This window comes from Anabrus simplex, chromosome 3, assembly GCF_040414725.1.
Source record: "Anabrus simplex isolate iqAnaSimp1 chromosome 3, ASM4041472v1, whole genome shotgun sequence".
NCBI lineage: Eukaryota > Metazoa > Arthropoda > Insecta > Orthoptera > Tettigoniidae > Anabrus > Anabrus simplex.
In genome coordinates, this window is record NC_090267.1 from 120158685 (window position 1) to 120180836 (window position 22152).

The 22152-nt window shown below is 39.6% G+C and overlaps 1 protein-coding gene across 1 annotated transcript in view; it reads left to right on the forward strand.

Moving 5' to 3' along the window:
• The window catches only part of LOC136866682 (protein O-mannosyl-transferase TMTC1), a 1311158-nt gene that overhangs the window by 57408 nt on the left and 1231598 nt on the right, over nt 1-22152 (forward strand). The window contains exon 2 of the mRNA XM_068226806.1: nt 3364-3541. Coding sequence (XP_068082907.1) covers nt 3364-3541 — 178 coding nt within the window. The remainder of the gene's footprint in view (nt 1-3363; nt 3542-22152) is intronic.

Consider the following 22152-nt stretch of genomic DNA (forward strand, 5'->3'; position numbering starts at 1 on the left):
TGGTTGCAGGTATGAATGAGTTGCCGTAACCGGTCGTGCGGTAAATTGGGAAGCTCAGCATGGAAGAGGTTTCTGACCTTGTAGGTATACTGTTTGGAGATGTCAAGTATTTAAGATCCATTCTCAGATAACTTGGTGTATCTGTACGGAAAATATTGTGAACAAGCGAAACAGAATGAAGGTTTCTTCTCTCCGCCAAATATAACCACGACAGCTATTCAAGACAAGGTGATATATGACAATACCTGGGCATATTTAATATGAATACAGTTCTCCCTGGACAATATTGTATGCGGATATGATCCTGCTGGCATCTACGCCCAAATATGGAGCGACTGCCTCATTCATTTCAGCCTTCGTTCAAAATTCAAGAAGGCAGTTTATTTACATATGAATCACACCGAATCCACCATCAAAGACAACAGTAAAGACCCAGTGAAAAATGCCTACTTTCAGTCCTTGGGAATTCGTCTTTAAATTGATGGTGGTTTAGATCACGAATTTCCGACAATAATTAACGCAGTATGTTTATGCTGGGAGGAGTTAAAATTTAAATTTTGGCTTTGGGCTCCAAGGAGCCATGCAGCCAACATTCAACAGTCGTATACAGTGACACAATACCATACGTGACGAAGTTAAAGAACACTAAAATACACATACAAGATTATAATAAATTTGGAAAAAACAACTTGTGAACCACTGATGAAATTACAGTAAAATCTTCTAACAAAAATAGTCCCTGCAACGTTCTCACAATATTAAATTAAAAAATTAACATTTCTTACAAAATTTATTTACAAGAGTATTCCTGAGGGTTTCCCCACCACCTTTCGTCGGTATTTAAATCCAACAGTGTTCGACAGGCCAGCTACGTACGGGGAAAATGTTACACTGACTCTGAGAGTCCATCAGATGTGTTCAGGACACCTAACTGATTCTTAGGTTAGGTTAGGTTAGGTTAGGTTAGGTTAGATTAGCGCTTCCCTTGACTGTTCGTTGAAACTTCCATATCACCGGGCGAGTTGGCCGTGTGGTTAGGAGCGCGCAACTGTGAGATCGCATCTGAGAGATAGTGTGTTCGAACCCCACTGTCGGCAGCCCTGAAGATAGTTTTCCGTGGTTTCCCATTTTCACACCAGGCAAATGCCAGGACTGTACCTTAATCAAGGCCACGGCCGCTTCCTTCCCATTCCTAGGCCTTTCCTCTCACATCGTCGTCATAAGACCTATCTGTGCCGTGCGCGTAGAGGCGCGCGGCTGTGAGCTTGTATCCGGGAGATAGTAGGTTCGAATCCCATTATCGGCAGTCCTGAAGATGGTTTTCCGTGGTCTCCCATTTTCACACCAGGCAAATGCTGGGGCTGTACCTTAATTAAGGCCACGGCCGCTTCCTTCCAACTCCTAGGCCTTTCCTATCCCATCGTCGCCATAAGACCTATCCGTGTCGGTGCGACGTAAAGCCCCTGGCAAAAAAAAAGACCTATCTGTGTCGGTGCGACGTAAAGCCCCTGGCAAAAAAAAAGACCTATCTGTGTCGGTGTGACGTAAAGCAGCTAGCAAAAAAAATCCATATCAAGCACAACTGGAAAAGACTAAATAATTGTCACCAGAACACTATGACACTCGGACCGAAAATGAGAAGAAATGGGGCTAGCAGGCAAGTGCAATTTTCGGAGTAAAAGGGATAGTCCTGAGGAATTTTCCGTGGTTATTCCATTGATCACAGTGTCAGGGGAGGGACGCGGACAGTGAGTCTTGCGCAAGTGTAAACAGGTAATGGATTGTGAGCCATTGTCACTGGTGGCGAATGACATTATATTCCTCCCAGCCGGTCCGAGGACATGGCGCAGTCTCTCCACTGTTGTTATATTCACCTGGTATCCCCGTGCACATTCCGGAAGGTGCAACGAGAATGTTCCATCGGTAACCGAGCCCTGAATATTCTAGCACTCTGCCATCAGAATACCGAAAGGAGGCTTGCCACGAACAGTCAGTGAGTGTATACGTTGAGTAGTTGGAATGGGGTGCCAGTAGTACTGGCTGCCACTAGTGTCCCACCAGGTGTCAGAGTATTGCCGTGTACTGAGCGTAGCAGTGTTTGTGTAATTACTTCAAGTACGGTGTATGTACTACCGTGGTCTGAAGACCGACTTGGAGTCTGCGTGCGGAACAACTGGTGCGAGCAGAATTCGGGCAGAGTTAATTGTCGTTGTGAAGAGCACTGTTGAGTTTCTGCTGTTATGTGACTACTCTTCGTTGTCAGTATAGAGTAGCTCACTGTATTGAACATAAGGGATGGATTTTCTCTCTAGTCGAATGAAGGAACAGCCGTTTGTTGTGATGGCCAGTAGCCCTGTGCTCGAGCATGTCTGTGCGCAGCTGTTGTTAGTGAGAAGACATGGATGGCGTACAGAGCGAAAGTAAAGTGAAGCCTCTCAAGAAGGATTATAGCCCATTCACGTAGACCACCTAGTTGTGCATCTGCTGATTTTGTAGACAGCAATTCGTGCAGTGTGGTCATTCATACTTGAAGATAATTGCTGTTCTTCTTTTTAATTTTTTTTGCTAGTGGTTAGTGGTTTAAGGTCACACGAACACATCGAAGGTTTTAGGCAACGTGAGAATGGGAAAGAGTTAGAATTGGGAAGGTAGCCACCGCGTGGTCTTATTTAAACACAGTCCTAGCGTTTGCCTGGTGTGAAAATGGGAAAACACGCAAACTTATCTTCAGGGCTGTCGACAATGGGATTCGTACCCACCGTCTTTCGAGTGCAAGACCACAGCTACGCTACCCTACCCACATGTCCAGCATGCTGAGTGAAGATAACCGTGTGTGTATTAATTTGCACGATCCTAGAAATAAATAGATTGATAAGTCAGGCAGTGATTTATTCGTACGTATTTTCTGACAATAGATTTCTTCTTCGGCTCAGAGGATACCCTATTTTCAAGGAAGATTTGTCTTAAGTTACCAGAAATGACAGTCTACAACTTTCACTTCAACACTCAAGGATGGCTTCTGTCAACAGATTCTGACATACAAATGGGGCATTATCAAAGAACATTTTACCCTTCATTTTAAGAATAACTTAAGTATTACCTTACGATATATCTCGTTGCTGACAAATAGCGTGCTATTAAAAAATATTCAGACAACCTGGTATAAGTCCTAAGTGTATTATGTACTGACTCTGATCACTTAATACTTGGCGTAGAACTACCATGTTTACTAATCAGGAATATGCAGTGTATTGTTGTTGTTTGAGTAATCAGTCCATAGACTGGTTTGATGCAGCAGTGTATTATGGGTGTTTACATTCTCTTTTCGTGAATACTATTAACTCTTGCCTTTATTCCTTTCAGAGCTACATATCTGGCGCTAGGAGCTGAGCCTTGCTGGTTCCACGTCAGTAATGTCCTGCTTCACACCGCAGCCTCTCTACTCTTTACTCGAGTCTGTCGAGCTGTGGCTGGACTCACTCCTCATTTTGCAGCAGTGGCAGGCCTGCTCTTCGCTGCGCATCCTATACACACCGAAGCGGTAGGTGGAGTGCACTTATATTCCGAAGGGTAGTATTACACTTTGAGTGTGGAGAACTTGCTAAATACTTACATATCACTGGTTAACTTGGACAAAAGTTCTGACAACATCTATCAACTAGCATAAAGATATTTTAGCTAGAAACATCAGTAAGATTAATAATTTTCAATTTTCGGTTCATTTAGTTTAACACGTTGTTTAAACATATCGAAGTCCATAGAAAACAGCTCTTTCACAAATGACATTCACGCGGATTGAAAATGAGAGTTCTATAGGAGATGTGTACCTCGATAAATATTATTTTCAAGATGAGGGCCTAAAGGATCTCGCAGTAATTTTCTAAAATGTTCACAGTTTATTATCTTAATCGCATTCTTGTATAACTCACTAGGACGAATCTAAGAACTTGTTGCCACATCGGAATCCAGAACTTCGCTGTCAGCCGCACTTCACGGCGACTTTACTACCTAATATGGCAGTGTTTTCGCAACACACTATGACCTCGAGCAAGATCGAAATATGCTTGTTCGTACAGCCTCAGACTTCTAAAAGATTTCAACTTTCCAACCATTTGAGATAAATGCTTTGGTATACTATGATTATTTACACAATGGCAGTGTAGGAAGGAAATTGATAAGATTACGCTTCCTACCATCTTTATACTCCTCTATGTGGGGAAATAAGTGTTTAAATAACGTGTATCCCCAAAGAGAATCGGTGAACATAAATTATCATCACTTTCCTGCAACTAGAATAGGCAGCTGTTATAAGGAAAGGTTGAAATCGAACCTAGGCATATGGCGTATTATTTATGCCGGTTCTCTGATTAAGGTTTTCGGTTATCAATAGCTGATTATGGCAGGATTTTTTATATATCGAATAGACGTCATAGGTGATCCACATCAGTTTAAACAGTCCACCAGTCATCAATCTACTATAAAGGCAGATTTCCTTCATGTCTTAATGTCGTTAAATCCTACATTAAACACGTCTTATCTACGTAGCTCTTGTCTTATACGAATGCATCGTTTGTAATCTTTATCTTATTTATAACTCTGTCTTCCCTTCTTTTCTTATCATTCGTACTCACCTCAATAATCAGCGGGTGACTCAAGATGTGTTCCAGCAATGTTCCTTTACCTTGTTCAAATTTACCAATTATTTCTCTCGTCACAAATATCTTTAACCTTGTACGGTAACTTGCTAAGTCGTACTAGACTGCATATTAATCCCTCGTGTCGTGTGCCACCACTGGTTTCTGTATATCGTGTACGTTTAATCAAGCCCTTAACGGCTACCGACTCGAACATCTACGAGTACTTCCACATCACATACAATAGAGTGAAGTTATTTTGGTGATATGAATGTTACAAGACTGACGTATTCGTCAACAGTACAATAGTTTGTCTTATAAGTGTAAAAATCATCATCGAGTTTTCGTGTGTCATGTTCTGTCACTCATTTGTGACCAGTCACGGACATTGGTTACATTTGGTAGAGAATGTGATCTTTAGAACTAACAAAATACAATCAAGAAGAACACTGGGATTCAACGCTATACAGGAGCGTAACCTTAGGGCCTGCAGGGCCTTCAATGCTGATGGGCCCGGGCCCTCAAGGAGGTCCACAGACTCCTCGCAAAAACACAAACATGTATGTATATATATATATATATGGAGTGTGCGGGGTTGCTGTGGGTCATTCTGGATACGCCTAGAAAGTTGATCCCACAGATGTTCGATACAACTGAGGTCGGGGCTACGTGCGAGCCAGTCCATTACTTGCATTCCAGCAGCTGCAAGGAATTCCCTGGTGGTCCTAGCAGAATGAGCAGTGGCTCCATCATGCACTAATGTGAAATGTTGCCCGATATTGCCTGCGATGGGCAGTACGCGGTTCTCCAGACCCTCCTCAATGTAGCGTACAGCTGTCAAAAGCCCCTGAATGACTACGAGGTCACTTTTATAGTTCAAGAAAATTCCTCCCAAAACCACCGCTGATCCGCCACTTTAAGTGGAGGTTTCCTGCACGTTGCAAGGTAAATTTCGTTCTGCTTGACGTCGCCAGACTGGAATACGGTCATGTGACCCAGAAAGCTGGAATCTGGATTCATCAGCAAATACTACTGGAGTCCAGTGTCGAGTTGCCAGATGACGTCCTGTTGTGCAAACTTCAGAAAGCATCTTTGGTGATGAGGGGTCAACCGGGCCACTTTAAGCGGTCTCCGAGAATTGAGCTGACCTTCTTTTGGTCCATTGGGGACTGTCTGTGTACTGAAGACAGTCTCATGTGAATTAATTACCTCACTTTGTAGGTTCCTGGCTGTACTGCGGCGATTTCGGAAGGCTTATAAACGAAGAAACCGGACTTCAGGTTGCGGTTTTTTTCTGCTTTCTCCCTGAAACAAGTCAGCGTTTGACATTGTGAAGCTCTTGATATCGCTGACACAACCTGCAGATGACTAGTTGAGACACTCCGAGCCACTTTGGCACATAAAACGGGCTTCCTGCAAAAGGGTTACTGCATGCATGCATGCATGCCTTCCCTTATCTTGTGCTCTAACCTGCCGACGCTGCTTACCAATACGACAGCTCACACAGCACTGACAGACCATGCCGTACGTCACGAACCGCTCCTGTTTGGGGTGCGGTCACAAAGGTAACTGCTGCGACTGGAAGGTTATGTACTTGACTTCAATATTCCACCAGACTAATGTGACCAACGGATAAAGGAACAACCCTGTAGTGCACCATGGATGTGAAACAGAATATGTGTACTCTAGTTCATACAAAAGTTGTGATACGACTTTTTTGTGAGTAGTGTATGTATCCAGCCTATGTCACTCTGCAGGGATATGGTCAGACGATCGGATCACGACGGAATAGTTTGTTTTTACAATTTGTACGTAAAGGAATTGCCATGTGCTTGCATATAAAAGCTGTTGTATTAATTGTGTTGAGTATAACACATAACAGCTGTCTCTTCCAACACTGCGACACGCTCCTCAGAAAAAACCTGCACTAAATTATTCAATAGTAATTGCAGCAATGAAAATTGTTATAAAATACCCTATTTTAGTTAGAAAATGATACTTTCTTTATGTGTAGTGTACATGAGATCGTATTATGCACAACGTTTGCGTATTATTTAGCCTAACAATGTTCACACATTTATTCGAAAACAAGGTAAGACTTGGGAGAAAGAAGACGAGCTGTTCGACTATGGTATGTTCCGAGCTGTCAGCGGAGAGATGGCGTGGAATGACATTAGTAGACGGATAAGTTCGAGTGGTGTCTTTAAAAGTAGGAAAGATCACAATATGAAGATAAAGTTGGAATTCAAGAGGACAAATTGAGGCAAATATTCGTTTATAGGAAAGGAAGTTAGGGATTCGAATAACTTACCAAGGGAGATGTTCAATAAAGTTCCAATTTCTTTGAAATCATTTAAGAAAAGGCTAGGAAACAACAGATAGGGAATCTGCTACCTAGGCGACTGCCCTAAATTCATATCAGTGTTGACTGATTGAAGGTATAATTCCAACAATAACTTGGTGTAGTGGCAATCAGTCAATTCAGTTTCGAGCAAATATTCTTTACGCGAAGGTGTATGAAGTTATCACTTTTGCTGTTTGATATTTTTCAAATATTATTTGAATAGTTTTTGATGATTCAATTTTGTTCTTATAGTTTTCTGGGTTGTAATAGAATAAATATTTATAAATGTCACTTCAGTGTCGGTTAATGAGTATAGTACGTAGTTACTGAAAAATGAAGCCAATTTTAAGTACCAATATCTAAGTGGTGTACGGTTGGCAGATAAGCAGTGTAGCCGTTAAACCACGGAGGCAGACGAATAAAACCTGTTAAAACATTATCTTTTAATATTTTTATAATAATGAATAATCCCTGTGTTCATATAATTTGATAATATATTGGGTTAGATCTACTTGCTCTAATTACATTTATATTAATTCATGGGTGTTACATTTTATTTGAGGGGGCCCATTTTTTAATTTCAGTTTTCGGGAGCGTATCGCGTTTCTTACGCCCCTGAACGTTAAGCAGCACTAAGGGCTGAAGGAATAAGCTACGTCAAAAGTTTATGAAAGACGGACATTATTTTGCCTTCTACGTGTCTCATATAACCGAATGAATAAGATGGTTTGGCACAACAATAGGCTTCACAGTCTGAGAAACAACATATACAATAAATAAATAAATAAATAAATAAATAAATAAATCAATAAATAAATAAATAAATAAATAAATAAATAATAGAACAGAACACTAAAATATTTTTGACAGCTCTGTTATTGTATGACCGATTACTGACTTGAATTTCTGCATTTTCTTCGATCAACGTTGCTATTTCTTACTGGAACTGCTCCAACCTAGATATGAATATTCATGTACTGCTTCCTCATGTTTATCCTACTTCTTGTATTCAGCGACAGGATGAGCTATTGCTTGACAAGGGTAAGAGCTACAGAGTCCTTAGAAGTTTCCAGTTTGAATCCCAAGTCTTGTATTTATTATTCAAGACGCCGCAAATTAAGTTATTCGTAGGAGGGACTAAACTGCAAGGTGTGTTAAAGCTAAGCGAAGTGAAGCATTATGGGATACTCCAGGGTACTGGAAGTGATATACTTTACCTGGCTGAGATTTTCAAGTTTCCCCACGTTGATACTTTAGAACACCAGTTATTACGTCGTCCCCGCTAGGGAACATCCCAACTCGTTAAATCACTAATCTTTCGAAACCACAGTTTAAGCTTCTCAAACCTCTCACGTACTAGCACACTCTTGAAGATATACGGCTGAAATGGAGGAGGATGTGCTCCTGCAATACTTCGTAAACTTAGCAAACAGTGTAATCCAAACCCCCTCGCTCTATGTTACCGGATATATTTTAATACATAGTTTTATTCCTTTTGAGCTTGTTCCTATTGTACAAAGGAGTTCTACTTGTAAATATAATTTCAGCTATCGGCGTTTGGATTCAACACATATTTGGACTTCTGAAGAATGGATTGCAAGATTTCAGGAAGGATCAATTGAGACCCATCCGGGTCCATTTATTAATACCCACAAAGCAATAGTAACCTCGAGCATAAACAACAAAGTGTAATTAGAAAAATGCAGTGCTTTGTTAAAAGAAAAAGTCACACTGTGAATGAGGGAAAACATCTGACTGCTTACTATCAATAAGGATGGGAAAGTCCACCTATTCAGTACCGCTATTTTCATACTGTTATTATTTATTACATATCAGGACTAGCCTCTATCTCTAGCCTTAACCCGTCAAAGCCCAAACACAGAGCAGGAAATAAATCTATGTATTTCCTTTCAGATTATATTAGCTACACTACAAAAAACAATGCAAAACCAAAAATCTGCAGGAAACGTGGTCCAGAAAGAAAATATACGGGTGTCACCTGTAGGTGACATTGGTCAGTATAGTTACAGTTCGCAGCTTGCTAGTAGCCTATATTCAAGTGTGAGAACAACTGCTGCCCCTGACGCATATTCGGACTGTCCCGGATTCGAAGCCGATTTAGACCCTTGGTAAAGCTCAAAGTCTATGAGGTAACCAAATCGCTTAGCAACGACCACAGTTATGTCTAGCATATGGTTCTTGTGCGGAACGTATGACTTGGACATTTTCACAATGAGATTCTTCTTCTTCTTCCATGAGCAGTAACTCAAAACACTGAACTGCAGACAGTTGTGGTCCGTCATATTCAGAAGGTTCCTCATGCACATCACCTCCCCCAATCGGAAAATAAAATAAGAATAAGAAGAATTATTCTTCTCTGTAGCTGCCCACAATGTATTGTATCTTTTCGTAGAAGATGCTGGTTTATTTGTCCTAGAAAGACCAGATGCCTGCTGCATTTCATTAGAAGGTATCGGCGTACCATCATAAGCTGATATCACATACAGTATATTTACACTGTCAACCTCGACATTCTACCAGGAAGGGGATTGATATCGACAGAATCAGTTGCTTCATCGCCACCTCCCTCATCCGTAAACTGCCAATCATTTTGAGGAAACATAATAATATCATCTGGGGTGCATTATTACTGTCATCTTCCAACATTTGTAGTAGCTCATCCAGTGTCAGACTGGAGATAGAGAAAAACATGAAGTGCATATCAGATAATATTCATAATTGAAACTGGACAAAAAGGCCTACTTGATGTGACCAATGTCACCTACAGGTTACACCATGCTTTTTCATGGCAATAACATATGCTTAAATTATAATATAATGCTTAAGAATGTATCACTTTTATTATTGAACCTTTAAGCAATATAAATGCATAAAAATGCAAAATAAAATTACCTTATATCACACGCTTTTCATGCCACAATAACTTGCAGTTGCTTCACCACTTCAATACAGTCCGTTTCCTCTTTTAACTGAGCGAGAGCTGACTGATCAGTGCAGGCTACGAGTTCAAAAAGGGCCCATTTCAAATTATAAGACATTTCTTTAAATACTTCCAACAGGAAGAAAAGGTCAAGCAGCCTGATGAGCAGGATATCGTCGCTGCCGGGACAAATCCTCCTATGTGAAATATTATAGCTTAGAACTTTGGCCGGTAAGGTTCTGTCATCTAAGGTGCAATATTGTGTGCATATTGTCAAGGCATTCTCGCTCTTCATAATGTATGTGCTTCGGGTCAGTATATCTCCAAAAATATTATCACATAGGAGGTTTTGTCCTGGCAACGACGATATGTTAATAATATTAGGTGTCACCTGTAGGTGACATTGGGCTTTGACGGGTTCATTCATAATTAGAAAATGCATTACGAGCACATAACAATCACCAATAACATAATATAGTACAATTAGTATGGCTTGATTTATTGACATAATATGTTTGTTGTTACATATGGGTCTATTCAAATTGATGTTGCTTGCACACAAAAAGATGCAACCACAAAAATATGATCTCAGTAAGTCAAAGCATAACAATTCTACTATAATAGCCTATGTCATTGGCGATTGTAATTTGCATATAATATATTTTCTAATAATGAATTAAGGCTAAAGATGACCCAATACAGTAGGATCGATGCTAGTCCCGATATGAACAGTAGTATTAATAATAATAATAATAATAATAATAATAATAATAATAATAATAATAATAATAATAATAATAATAATCTTCTTCTCCTTCTTCTTAATCCGTTTACACTACGGGGTACGTTTTTCTCTCGGACTCAGCGAGGAATCCCACCTCTACCGCCTCAAGGGTAGTGTCCTGGAGCGTGAGACTTCGGTTCGGGATATACAACTGGGAAAGAAGACCAGTATCTCGCCCAGGCGGCTTCACCTGATAAGCTGAACAGGAGCCTTGTGAGAAGATGGGAAGATCTGAAAGGATAGAGAAGGAGGAGGCAGGGAAGCGGTCGTGGCCTTAAGTTAGGTACCACTCCGGCATTTGCCTAGAGGAACAGCAGGAACACACGAAAAACCACTCCGAGGATGGCTGAGGTGGTAATCGAACCCCCCTCTACTCAGTTGATCACCCGAGTCAGAGTGGACCTTTTTCCAGCACTTGTACTAATTGTCAAATTTCGTGGCAGAGCCGGGAATCGACCCGGCCCTCCAGGAGTGGCCGCTAATCACACTAACCACTACACCATAGAGGCGGATCAATCGTCAATACGGACTTAAGTGAAATTCATTTCGTATGATCCCACTGCTTCATCAATCTTTCAATATCATCCGAAAGGAGGACCGGAGTTGCTGCTTAAACTGCTCCAGCACCGCAGCGTTCAATTCGTAATGATACTGGAAAAGGTACCACTTCAAAATTTCCTTGATTCCAAACCAATACACTGAAATCTGATATAAATAAAATTTTGTCTGAACACTTCAAATTTGTCCCATATTTCATTTTTCTTTCGGATTGTGCATAAGAAAAGTTATAGAAACAACAACTTCCGTTCATTTACGTCCCATACATTTTGACCGCACCAGCTTAATACAATTTTACTTCTGTACTTCTCAATTTGAGTTCACTTCAGTTCTTAGCACCCTCGGAAGTGACTTGCTTAAAGTGATGTATTTATTTTATGACGAAAAGTGAAATTAATAATGAAGCATTTATTGCAAATAATGGCCAGATGTATACAAACAAAATTATACAAGAAGAGCTAAACTAAAGTACCGAATTTATTCACTGTAGAATTTGGTCATAGATTCTGGCCTTTGATTACATGTTAGTGCATGATATCTATCGCCGGCGCATTCGCACAATTTAACCAATATATTGTTAGTCAGAATCATGATAATGTTCATTCTTACAAAGCTTGTAGTGGAAGCCATAACCTGAATAAACCCGGCCATATTTATTGATACATTGCTGAATTCTTACTGTCACTAGATGATTATGCTATTTGACCAATCGTTTCCGAAACCAGTTTTAACATTAACGTAATCGGAACCATTGAATCATCCTCAGTCCTAAGACATCATACATGATACAGAGCGTATTTTTAATTTTTCCTCCACCACCTGAGGCAAGAATGATGTGGATCTGTGGTACTAAAATATTTGCTATAGGGATGGTAACTTAATTGTAATTTCTTTTTTACGTGATTTTACGATAAGATAATATTGTAATTATCGTTTCTCACTGAACAAAAGTTAACAAGATGTAGGATTCTACCAATGGTTTCTTTTCTAACAAACTACGAGAGATTTGGTTTCGAAATAATAATAATAATAATAATAATAATAATAATAATAATAATAATAATAATAATAATAATAATAATAATAATAAATGCCGGGCTGAGGGGCTCAGATGGTTAAGGCGCTGGCCTACTAACCCCAACTTGGCAGGTTCGATCCTGTCTCAGTCCGGTGGTATTTGAAGGTGCTCAAATACGACAGGCCCGTATCGGTAGATTTACTGGCACGTAAAAGAACTCCTGCGGGACAAAATTCCGGCACCTCGGCGTCTCTGAGACCTTAAAAAAGTAGTTAGTGGGACGTGAAGCAAATAACATTATTATTAATAATATTATTAATATTAATAATAATATTAATAATAATAATAATATTAATTAATTAATAATAATAATAATAATAATAATAATAATAATAATAATAACTAGTAGATACAGTCAAGTATCCAGGAGAACTAATAGCACCAAACTTGTCAGAGAAAGAAGCATTTATATTACGCATGAGCAAAATTGAAATGGCTTACCATTTAGCAAAGGCATCTGCAAAAGGTCCACATCTTTCAAAGCAAAGCTGAGGTACTGCTGCATTGTCATCCATCCAAAGGGCTTATACGCTTCAAAATGTTTGCAATGAATACATATTCAATAAACTGGAGGCCAACGAAAGGATGATTTTGAAAAAGTCTTTAGGTCCTGTCAAAGCCAGTGGGGATTGCAGAAGAGAGCTTAACGACGAACTATACATCCACGTAAAGAAAGTTAGCGATGCCATGTGGAAAGGAAAAATTATCCTTTAGGGACATGTGATACGAATGCATCCAATAAGACTGACCAACCGCATCATTATCTTATGTCAGCAGAAGAAAACCAAAGGTACTTGGTTCACGGAAGTGGATAGAGATCTTGAGGAAGTGGGAATCACACATCATGACATCCAGGAGCATATCCCACTTAAAAAGAAACTTCAAGAGTTCCAGGGTTTACGAGACGAGCAAAATTAAAAACTGGAAAGGCATGGACGCAAGAGAGGGATGAACGACGCCGAGAATGCATGCGGAAGTAATGGGCAGACATCAAAGCCAGAAGTAGCCAGTTGAAATGACGTGGTCCAAAGTTGGCCGATACGACATGAATGGATGAAACGAATAATAATAATAATAATAATAATAATAATAATAATAATAATAATAATAATAATAATAATAATAATAATAATACCGGGCGAGTTGGCCGTGCGCGTAGAAGCGCGTGGCTGTGAGCTTGCATCCGGGAGATAGTAGGTTCGAATCCCACTATCGGCAGCCCTGAAGATGGTTTTCCGTGTTTTCCCATTTTCACACCAGGCAAATGTTGGGGCTGTACCTTAATTAAGGCCATGGCCACTTCCTTCGAACTCCTAGGCCTTTCCTCTCCCATCGTCGCCATAAGACCTATCTGTGTCGGTGGGACGTAAAGCCCCTAGCAATAATAATAATAATAATAATAATAATAATAATAATAATAATAATAATAATAATAATAATAATAATAATAATAATAATAATAATAATAATAATAATAATAATAACAACAATAATAAGAATGAAATAATGAGTGTAGCGTCCATAGAGTTACAGTAGATTATTTTTAGATGTCGAAGGGCAGCATTTTAAACAGACTCTCTTTTACATGAATCGGTCGTGCGTTAAGCTGTATTAAATACCAACCGACCGACTCGAAATGCGACTGCGTAACCTTGGGTATAGACGATGCGTGTGTAACAACATTACGGTATGTATTAAACTGAGATTTATTGTGGGTCATAACTTACAAATTGAATTTAGAGAGGTATTAAATATCTCAGTCTCATGTTCAGTTTAAAGATGGCACTTATTTTTCCATCCTTTGCTGGGTTCAGGAGCTCGGACGGTAGTGCACTGGTCTTCTGAGACTAACAGTGGCGGTTCGATCCTGGCTCATTCCGGTGGTATTTAAAGGTGCTCAAATACGTTAGCCTCGTGTCAGTAGATTTACTGGGATTTAATAGAACACCTGCGGGACAAAATTTCGGCACCTCGACGCCTCGGCAAACGGTAAAAGAAGTCGGTAGTCAGACTTAAATTCTATTATTATTATTATTATTATTATTATTATTATTATTATTATTATTATTATTATTATTATTATTATTATTATTATTACTTCTCTTTTTTCATCTCATATTATGACAGCAATATTTGAGAAATGAATTGCTGATTCCTCATTGTTTAGGCTCCTGGGGCCGTCCGCTTGCAGCTAGCCTATAGCAAGAGATTTTCTGTTTGTAAGTGATCTAAACGTAGAGAACCATATAATGTAAGAATAACATGATAAATCAGTAATAAATGTCATGCCATTGGCAATTCTCCCTTCGGATTTCGTTTAGTATACTTCAGTTTGGAGATGATGGTAACAATGTTCATAAACAAACCACTAGTAATCTACTAAGAGCTTATGGGTTATGAACCGAACCAAAATCCAAGAACCAGAAGACGCTGGGTCTAACTGACAGCATAGGAAATTGAGTTGGACGCTTGCCTTCATTGCATAATTCGTTCCAGCCCATTGTTTTAGTATGGTATAGATCTATGTTACAACCTTCAAGAATTTGTTATATTAAATAGATTCTATCTCAGCCCCACGTTGAAAAATTCAAAATGAAATTTATTACATGTTTGCAGTAGAATTACATATTCAACATATATATGTATCAACACGCCAATCTTTCACTGTCTGCTGAAGGATATCATCTTGATTTTTATCATAGCTATTGTAGATAATTATAATCATTTTTCGATATAATGTACTGCTATAAATGGTCTAAAAGAAAATAAGTTTTTAAAATCAATTTTTGAATGATTTAACACAATGTAGGTGAAATATGTTATGGAACACTTAAATTACATTCTTGATTCTGTGCTTATTTTGAAGTTTCCTGTGATATTGGCTTCCTAAGTATGGCAATTAGCGAAGAGGTATTGCACGTCTTCTACCCTCAAGGTTTTTGCACGCAATATATATTTGTGCAAATGTAATCCAGGTAACATTGCAAGCGTATTCATGTAATTCTTCAAAGATATGCGAAACGTCTATCAGTGATTGAGGTCCGCTGCATGGCTTAATGATGAGCATCCTGGTGTTTATTCCAAGTGGTCCGGGGTTTGATCCCCGACCGGAGCGGGATTTGAAATTTCATTAGTTAATTTTTATGGCTCGAAGGCTGGAGGTTTGTGCCATCTTCAGCGTTAGATTCCATTTTAGGCAAGGCCCCATCCTGATTTATGCGCAGGTCGTCTATGCGGCGTCAACTCATGAGACCTGCACCAGGACTCTCCTAAAGCCACATGCCAATATCATTTTATCAGTGATTTGGAAAAGATTCGGATAAAGGTGTTTCCGAAAAGGAATATATTTTTAAGAAATATGGATTCGGTTAAATGGGTTTCGGAAAATTCGCGCGAGTGCAGTTTCTCCGCTACACGGAAAAGCATAGATATATATATATGGTCCCTCCTGTGCTAAAACCGCGAATGTGACAGTGCTCTTCCTATCCATTATTCCCTTTAAGACTAGTCACGCCTCCCAGCCATATATTGATATGCAGTCCATCAGAACAATTTTCGTCCAGTTCATTTTCCCATGCTTGTGTATAAAGGAAAATTAACCTTCAAGACATCATACTCTAGGAGTGTGTATATGTCATTCAAACATACATTCCTACAATATGGTAGTGTGAGGAAAACGAACCTTTAACACATCATACTCTAGGAGTGAGTATATATGTCATGCTAACGTACATTCCTACATTACAGTAGAGTAAGGCTCATTTTCCTTTATACGCGCGCATAGGAAAATCAACTGAACGAAAATTATTTTCATGGACTGCCTATCAATATCTGGCTGAGAGGCATGACCAGTCATATGGGAAATAGTGGATAGGAAGAGTAGCACAGCAAGGACGATATGTTTTGGGGTTCAGAAGACGAGAGGACGGGTACGGATTGTTTAATTGTCCCCCTCTTACACAGAAATTATTTGGTCTCGAACAAATATATCTGTATGAAATTTTGGTTATGGGACCATAACTCACCGCTCAATGTGCTGGTGAGTGTCTTCCTCTGCAAGACCTTGCAAAGGGGCTGCAGATGTCACTGCAGATGTCATTGTAGAAGTCTGATGCAATGCCGATATCTTAACTATAAATGCAATTGAGGACTTTCAATAAAATGCTCAAAGCAATATCAATGACTACAAAACTTACAGTGACGAAAACCAAGTTCATCACATGTCATAAATGCACATTCCATAATACCATCTTCACGAGAAACAGTTCGTCGTAACTTCATCTCTAATAATCGCAATATATTAGCCGGATTGATTACCAAACGCCGACCCATCTCACGCTTCACTACGCAAGTAAAGTCACAAACTGCAACTTCACATACACAATGCACCATTTCTACTGTTCTCGACTGGCGTAGCGGCAGTCAAAGGTCGAATGTGGCATGGCGTACAGAGTCCTCTAGTGAACGACTGCAGAATTTTGCAGAAAAACGAATATCAGCAGTGCACGAACGGACCGTGAAATGATCCCTCACGGGACTGTGGTGTAAATGCGATTGTTTGAGCCCAAATACTTTCCGTGTTTGTAGCCTCTTACTATGTTCAGAGAGTACAGATTTCCATTCATTCCATCCCACATGGGAGAAGAAGAGTTAAAAATATCGAAAGACAAATGAGTATATTCACAAAAGGGTGGTAAGGCTCTTCAATTGCGAGAAAAGTAAAGGCATTCTAGACCTGATAAATATTATACTAATTACTGTAATTAACATTTTTAACCAGTCCTGTGGTGTGTAGGTAGCGTGCGTATTTCTTCTTCCAAGGTCCCGTGTTTGTTTTCTGGGCACTCCAAGGATTTTAATTCTGGAGTGAGGAGGAGAACTTGATACGAGATTTTCTGAAACTCTTTGTTACAGGAAGAAAGTGCACAGGGAGGAAGATGACGCTACTGACCTAGTATACGTAGACGAACACTGCTTTTCACAGTGATGTCGAGAAATTGATTATGCTAATTCCAGATAGACTCCTAGGGCAAAAACATAGCCATGTTAAAAGATTACACTCGAAATCATGGCTTGTTTGAAAATTTTCATACGTGCTTTGACAAACTTCCAGAGTGCTAAACATATACAGCCTCCTCATCACTTATTCATTCATAAATTTATGAAGTCTTAAAACGATCTTCCTCGTGATGTATTTTGGTTGAGAGGAAATAACATTAATAAATGAACATATTTATAAAAATAGATCCGTTTTCAATGATTCAAGTAAACAAAGACCAATATTATTTGTTTACTCAGCAATTCGGTGTCCTTCAGTAACAGGTTCGATCCTGACCGAAGTTGATGACATCTGACGATGTTTAAAAGTGGGAATACGACGCTCTTGGCTTTTCAGCGCGTTAAATGAGTCTTGCGAAGCTAATATCTGACACCCTGTTGTCTATTAAAATCTACAATAATTTAAGAGGCTTTAAACAAATTACATTATCGTGAATATTTAGTTTTCACTATATGCACAACTTGACATCTGTGGGGACATACCAACACCCTTCTAATTTTGCATCCTATTGCATTGGTGACCTGGGTTTATATTCACTGTGTTGAAAAGGTTCAGGGCAATAGTTCCAGCATTATTGTTAGCACAACTGTGGAGTGCACGTTAATCTCCCGCTCTGGGGCAATTTAAGTGACTATTTAGTTTACACGAATGCTTGTACTACAAATAAACATTCAGCTTACTGTATTAGGTCGTGTTCAATATAAGTAGTACATTCCGAATGGATGTCAAGTTCAGAACAAAACAAAAACAAACAAACAAACCCCATGGCACTACAGCCCTTGAAGGGCCTTGGCATACCAAGCGACCACTGCTCAGCCCGAAGGCCTGCAGATTACGAGGTGTCGTGTGGACAGCACGAAGAATCCTCTAGGCCGTTATTCTTAGCTTTCTAGTCCGGGACCGCTATCTCACCGTCAGATAGCTCCTCAGTTCTAATCACGTAGGCTGAGTAGACTTCGAACCAGCCCTCAGGTCCAGGTAAAATCCCTGACCTGGCCGGGAATCGAACCCGGGGTCTCCGGTTAAGAGACAGGCACGCTACCCCTACACCACGGGGCCGGCTTCAGAACAAAACATGTAGCTCAAATCGTAGCATAGTTCAATCGGTAGAGCATTCGACGCTCATTTGCAAGATTTTAGGTTTGGTTCCCCGCTTGTGATTGGTTTTCCTTTTTTGTTCTGTAATCAGCATTTCCTTGGTATGTGCCTAATAATCAGGAAGTTTATGTCTAGTAAACGACTTTAGTATTTAACTAAGAATTCATGCCATGAAATTAATAGAAAGAGAATGAAATTTGCTTGACCACGTATCCACATTACTAGGTGGGTGATATTCCTTATTTTGTCCATTGTACAATTATTCCTAATATGATATTAACTATTCCCTCATTTCTGGTAGACCCCCGACCGTGGGTGGATTAAAGCTGGGGGTCTGTTTCCATAGAGCTCTCAACACCTTCTGTTTCCATACCAAGGGATTTGGCTGTGAAGTGTAATGATATCGAGTGACAGTTCTGAAATAATCCAGCTTAAAACGAACACCCGGAGCGGGAATTGTGTAAACATACCTCAAAAACAAATCACAATTTCCAATTATATTGTCGATATTTTCCAATGGATATAGCCGTCAGGTACAGCCTACACACTACTCACTGAACACAAGGGAGATTCAAAATCTTATTTTGATGGTAGATTGAACATTTACACCGATTCGCTATTCCTGGCCTTCAATGATTTATTTTAAAGTGGCTAGTGTGATTCGCATTTAAACGTAAATTATCATGATCATCATTTCTCTCCAGATGATTCAATTTCATGGAACATTGCTCAATGGAACGCAAACGTGTACCAGTTTTATCCATTGCTGTGAACTAGATTAAATAAATCTTAAATAAACCTTGACTTTCAGGCTTTAGACGAAGATTCTGGGAGGTAATGCTTCCAAAGCTTGTTAATGTTAGAAATACGCAGTTGTATTTGTCAGCTACACATTACATTTTTTGTTGTTTTTTCTTTTACTGCAAGGCGAAATGTAACTATTATCCTGGGCTATCATTTAAGGAGGAATATGTGCGCCCTCCGAAATGTTTGTAGAATGTTTTATATATTTTTTTTGCTAGTTGCTTTACGTCGCACCGACACAGATATGTCTTATGGCGACGATAGGACAGGAAGAGGTTAGGAGTGGGAAGGAAGCTACTACTATTTTTTTTGCTATGGGCTTTACGTCGCACCGACACAGATAGGTCTTATGGCGACGATGGGATAGGAAAGGCCTAGGAGTTGGAAGGAAGCGGCCGTGGCCTTAATTAAGGTACAGCCCCAGCATTTGCCTGGTATAAAAATGGGAAACCACGGAAAACCATTTTCAGGGCTGCCGGCAGTGGGATTCGAACCTACTATCTCCCGAATACTGGATACTGGCCGCACTTAAGCGACTGCTCGGTATGTGTGGTGATATTAACATGGTTGGGGTCATCTGATAATTTGTTTTTCAAAGTTAGCTATACAAAATATGCGTCGTGATGTTACATAGCGATCGTGCAGGCTGTGATTTGAAGTACTAATGGACGGCCATGACTGAAAGACATATGTACCTATATTTGTGAAATGATACAAATACGTTAATCGTTATCAATGTGAGTTGTCCGACTCGTTGGCTGAATGGTCAGCGTTCTGGCCTTCGGATCAGAGGGTCCCGGGTTCGATTCCCGGCCGGGTCGGGGATTTTAACCTCCATTGCTTAGTTCCAATGGCCCGGGGGCTGGGTGTTTGTGCTGTCCCCAACATCCCTGCAACTCATACACCACACACAACACTATCCTCCACCACAATAACACGCAGTTACCTATACATGGCAGATGCCGCCCACCTTCGTCGGGGGGCCTGCCTTACAAGGGCTGCACTCGGCTAGAAATAGCCACACGAAATTATTAAATTTGAGTTTAATTTATTGTAAGACATATTTATAATCATTTCATTTTCCCAGAGGGAAATTTCACACCATTTTCTATTTTCTTCGGGTTATTTTCTAGAAACTATTATTACATAGCTTATTTTCATCTTTGAATATTTCGTTCCTGTCTGATAAAACATATCTCCCAGTCCTCTTCCTATCCATTATTCTCCTGATCATTCCTCCGAGCCACATATGGATATTTAGTCCACCAGAACAATATTCGTTCGTATTCATTTTCCCATTCCTACGTGTAAAGGAAAATGAACCTTACCATACAACACTCTAGGAATGTATGTTTGCATGACTTATTTACGCAGTCTTACAGTATAAGTTCACTTGCCTTTACACGTTAGCATACGAAAATGAACACAATAAAAATTGTTCTGATTGAGTGCATATCCATATGTGGCTGGGAGGTGTGACTAGTCTTAAGGAAAATAATGGATAGGAAGAGCATTGTGAGATGTCACATTTCGCCAGAACAGCGACGATTTAATACATACAAATTTTCCCTAGTAGTTCCTGTAGGTAAAGGAGAAATACCTATAAGAATCTGTTTAGCAGTTCTCGATTTACAACCGAACATCAATATAATATGTGTGTACCTACATAGTGTACATACAGTACATACATAAATATCAAAATAATATACTAACTTGGGACGATATGAACGCAACAACCGACTTCCTGTTTCTGAGAATTTTGTAGATGTATCTGGGAAATTATAAAGGTGCCAAACTGTTAATGAAATGAAGCAGAGTGAATTACCAATATTGTACTTATTACCCAAAAAATTGAGATATTTCTTGACAGAATGAAGCACCACACATCTTCATTTATTGAATTCAGTAGCAAATTTACTGACTGAGAAATTAATATTCTTAAACTATAGTTGGGGTACTGCCTTCAAAATAGAACGCTGCGCTTTAATTGTGAGTTCATTTACTTATTAACAACCATCGCCTTTACTTTCCTCACACCATTAGTGTTATCAAGACCAAGTGTATTAACAAGAAAATTCTACACCTTTTTAAAGGTTTGCTCACATTAACAGTTACAAGCGATTTCCCGAGGGGCTCGACCCGCAGTGTGTCATGTTGTTCATGAATATCTCCACAGATGCACTTGCAAAGTTTCGGGGTAATGAAATAATTCACATGAACTGTTGTGGTAATAGCAACAAACACTTCAAAAGCCATCATAAATAGGCATGGAATTAAATTTGATATTTTCTTGAAATTATTGCGAATTATTTACATCAATTCGTTAAATTGTACATCTTTTCTAACTGCGAAATCATTAATCAAGTGCCGTAGGTTAAACAGTATTACGCCCCGCGATGTAGGGGGCAACTCGTCTGCCTGTCACCCGGCGGCCCCGGGTTCGATTTCCGGTGGGGTCAGGAGTTTTTAATTGTAAATGATTAGTATCCCTGGCCTGGGGACTGGGTGTTTGTGTTGTTCTTAACTTTCCTTTCCTCACATTCAACACTCTACACTTCCTCCATTCCAATTACACGCAGGTTCATATCATATGGTGCAAGTAGGGGCAAAAGATCTTTATAGGTCGACGCCCCGATTAAAAAGCATTAAAAAAAAGGCCTTCGTGTCAGACTATTGGGAACATAAATTTATCTGTATCGCGTGTAACGTGATCCTTTTAAACGCTGGTACCATCGCATTTTCGTCTTCCTGCTAAATACTGAGCATATTGAGCTCCCATCGGCTTCTCTCACCATGTGCGTAGTGACGTTATCGAACTTTCTTGAAGCGGCTCCATGTTTCCACTGTTCGAG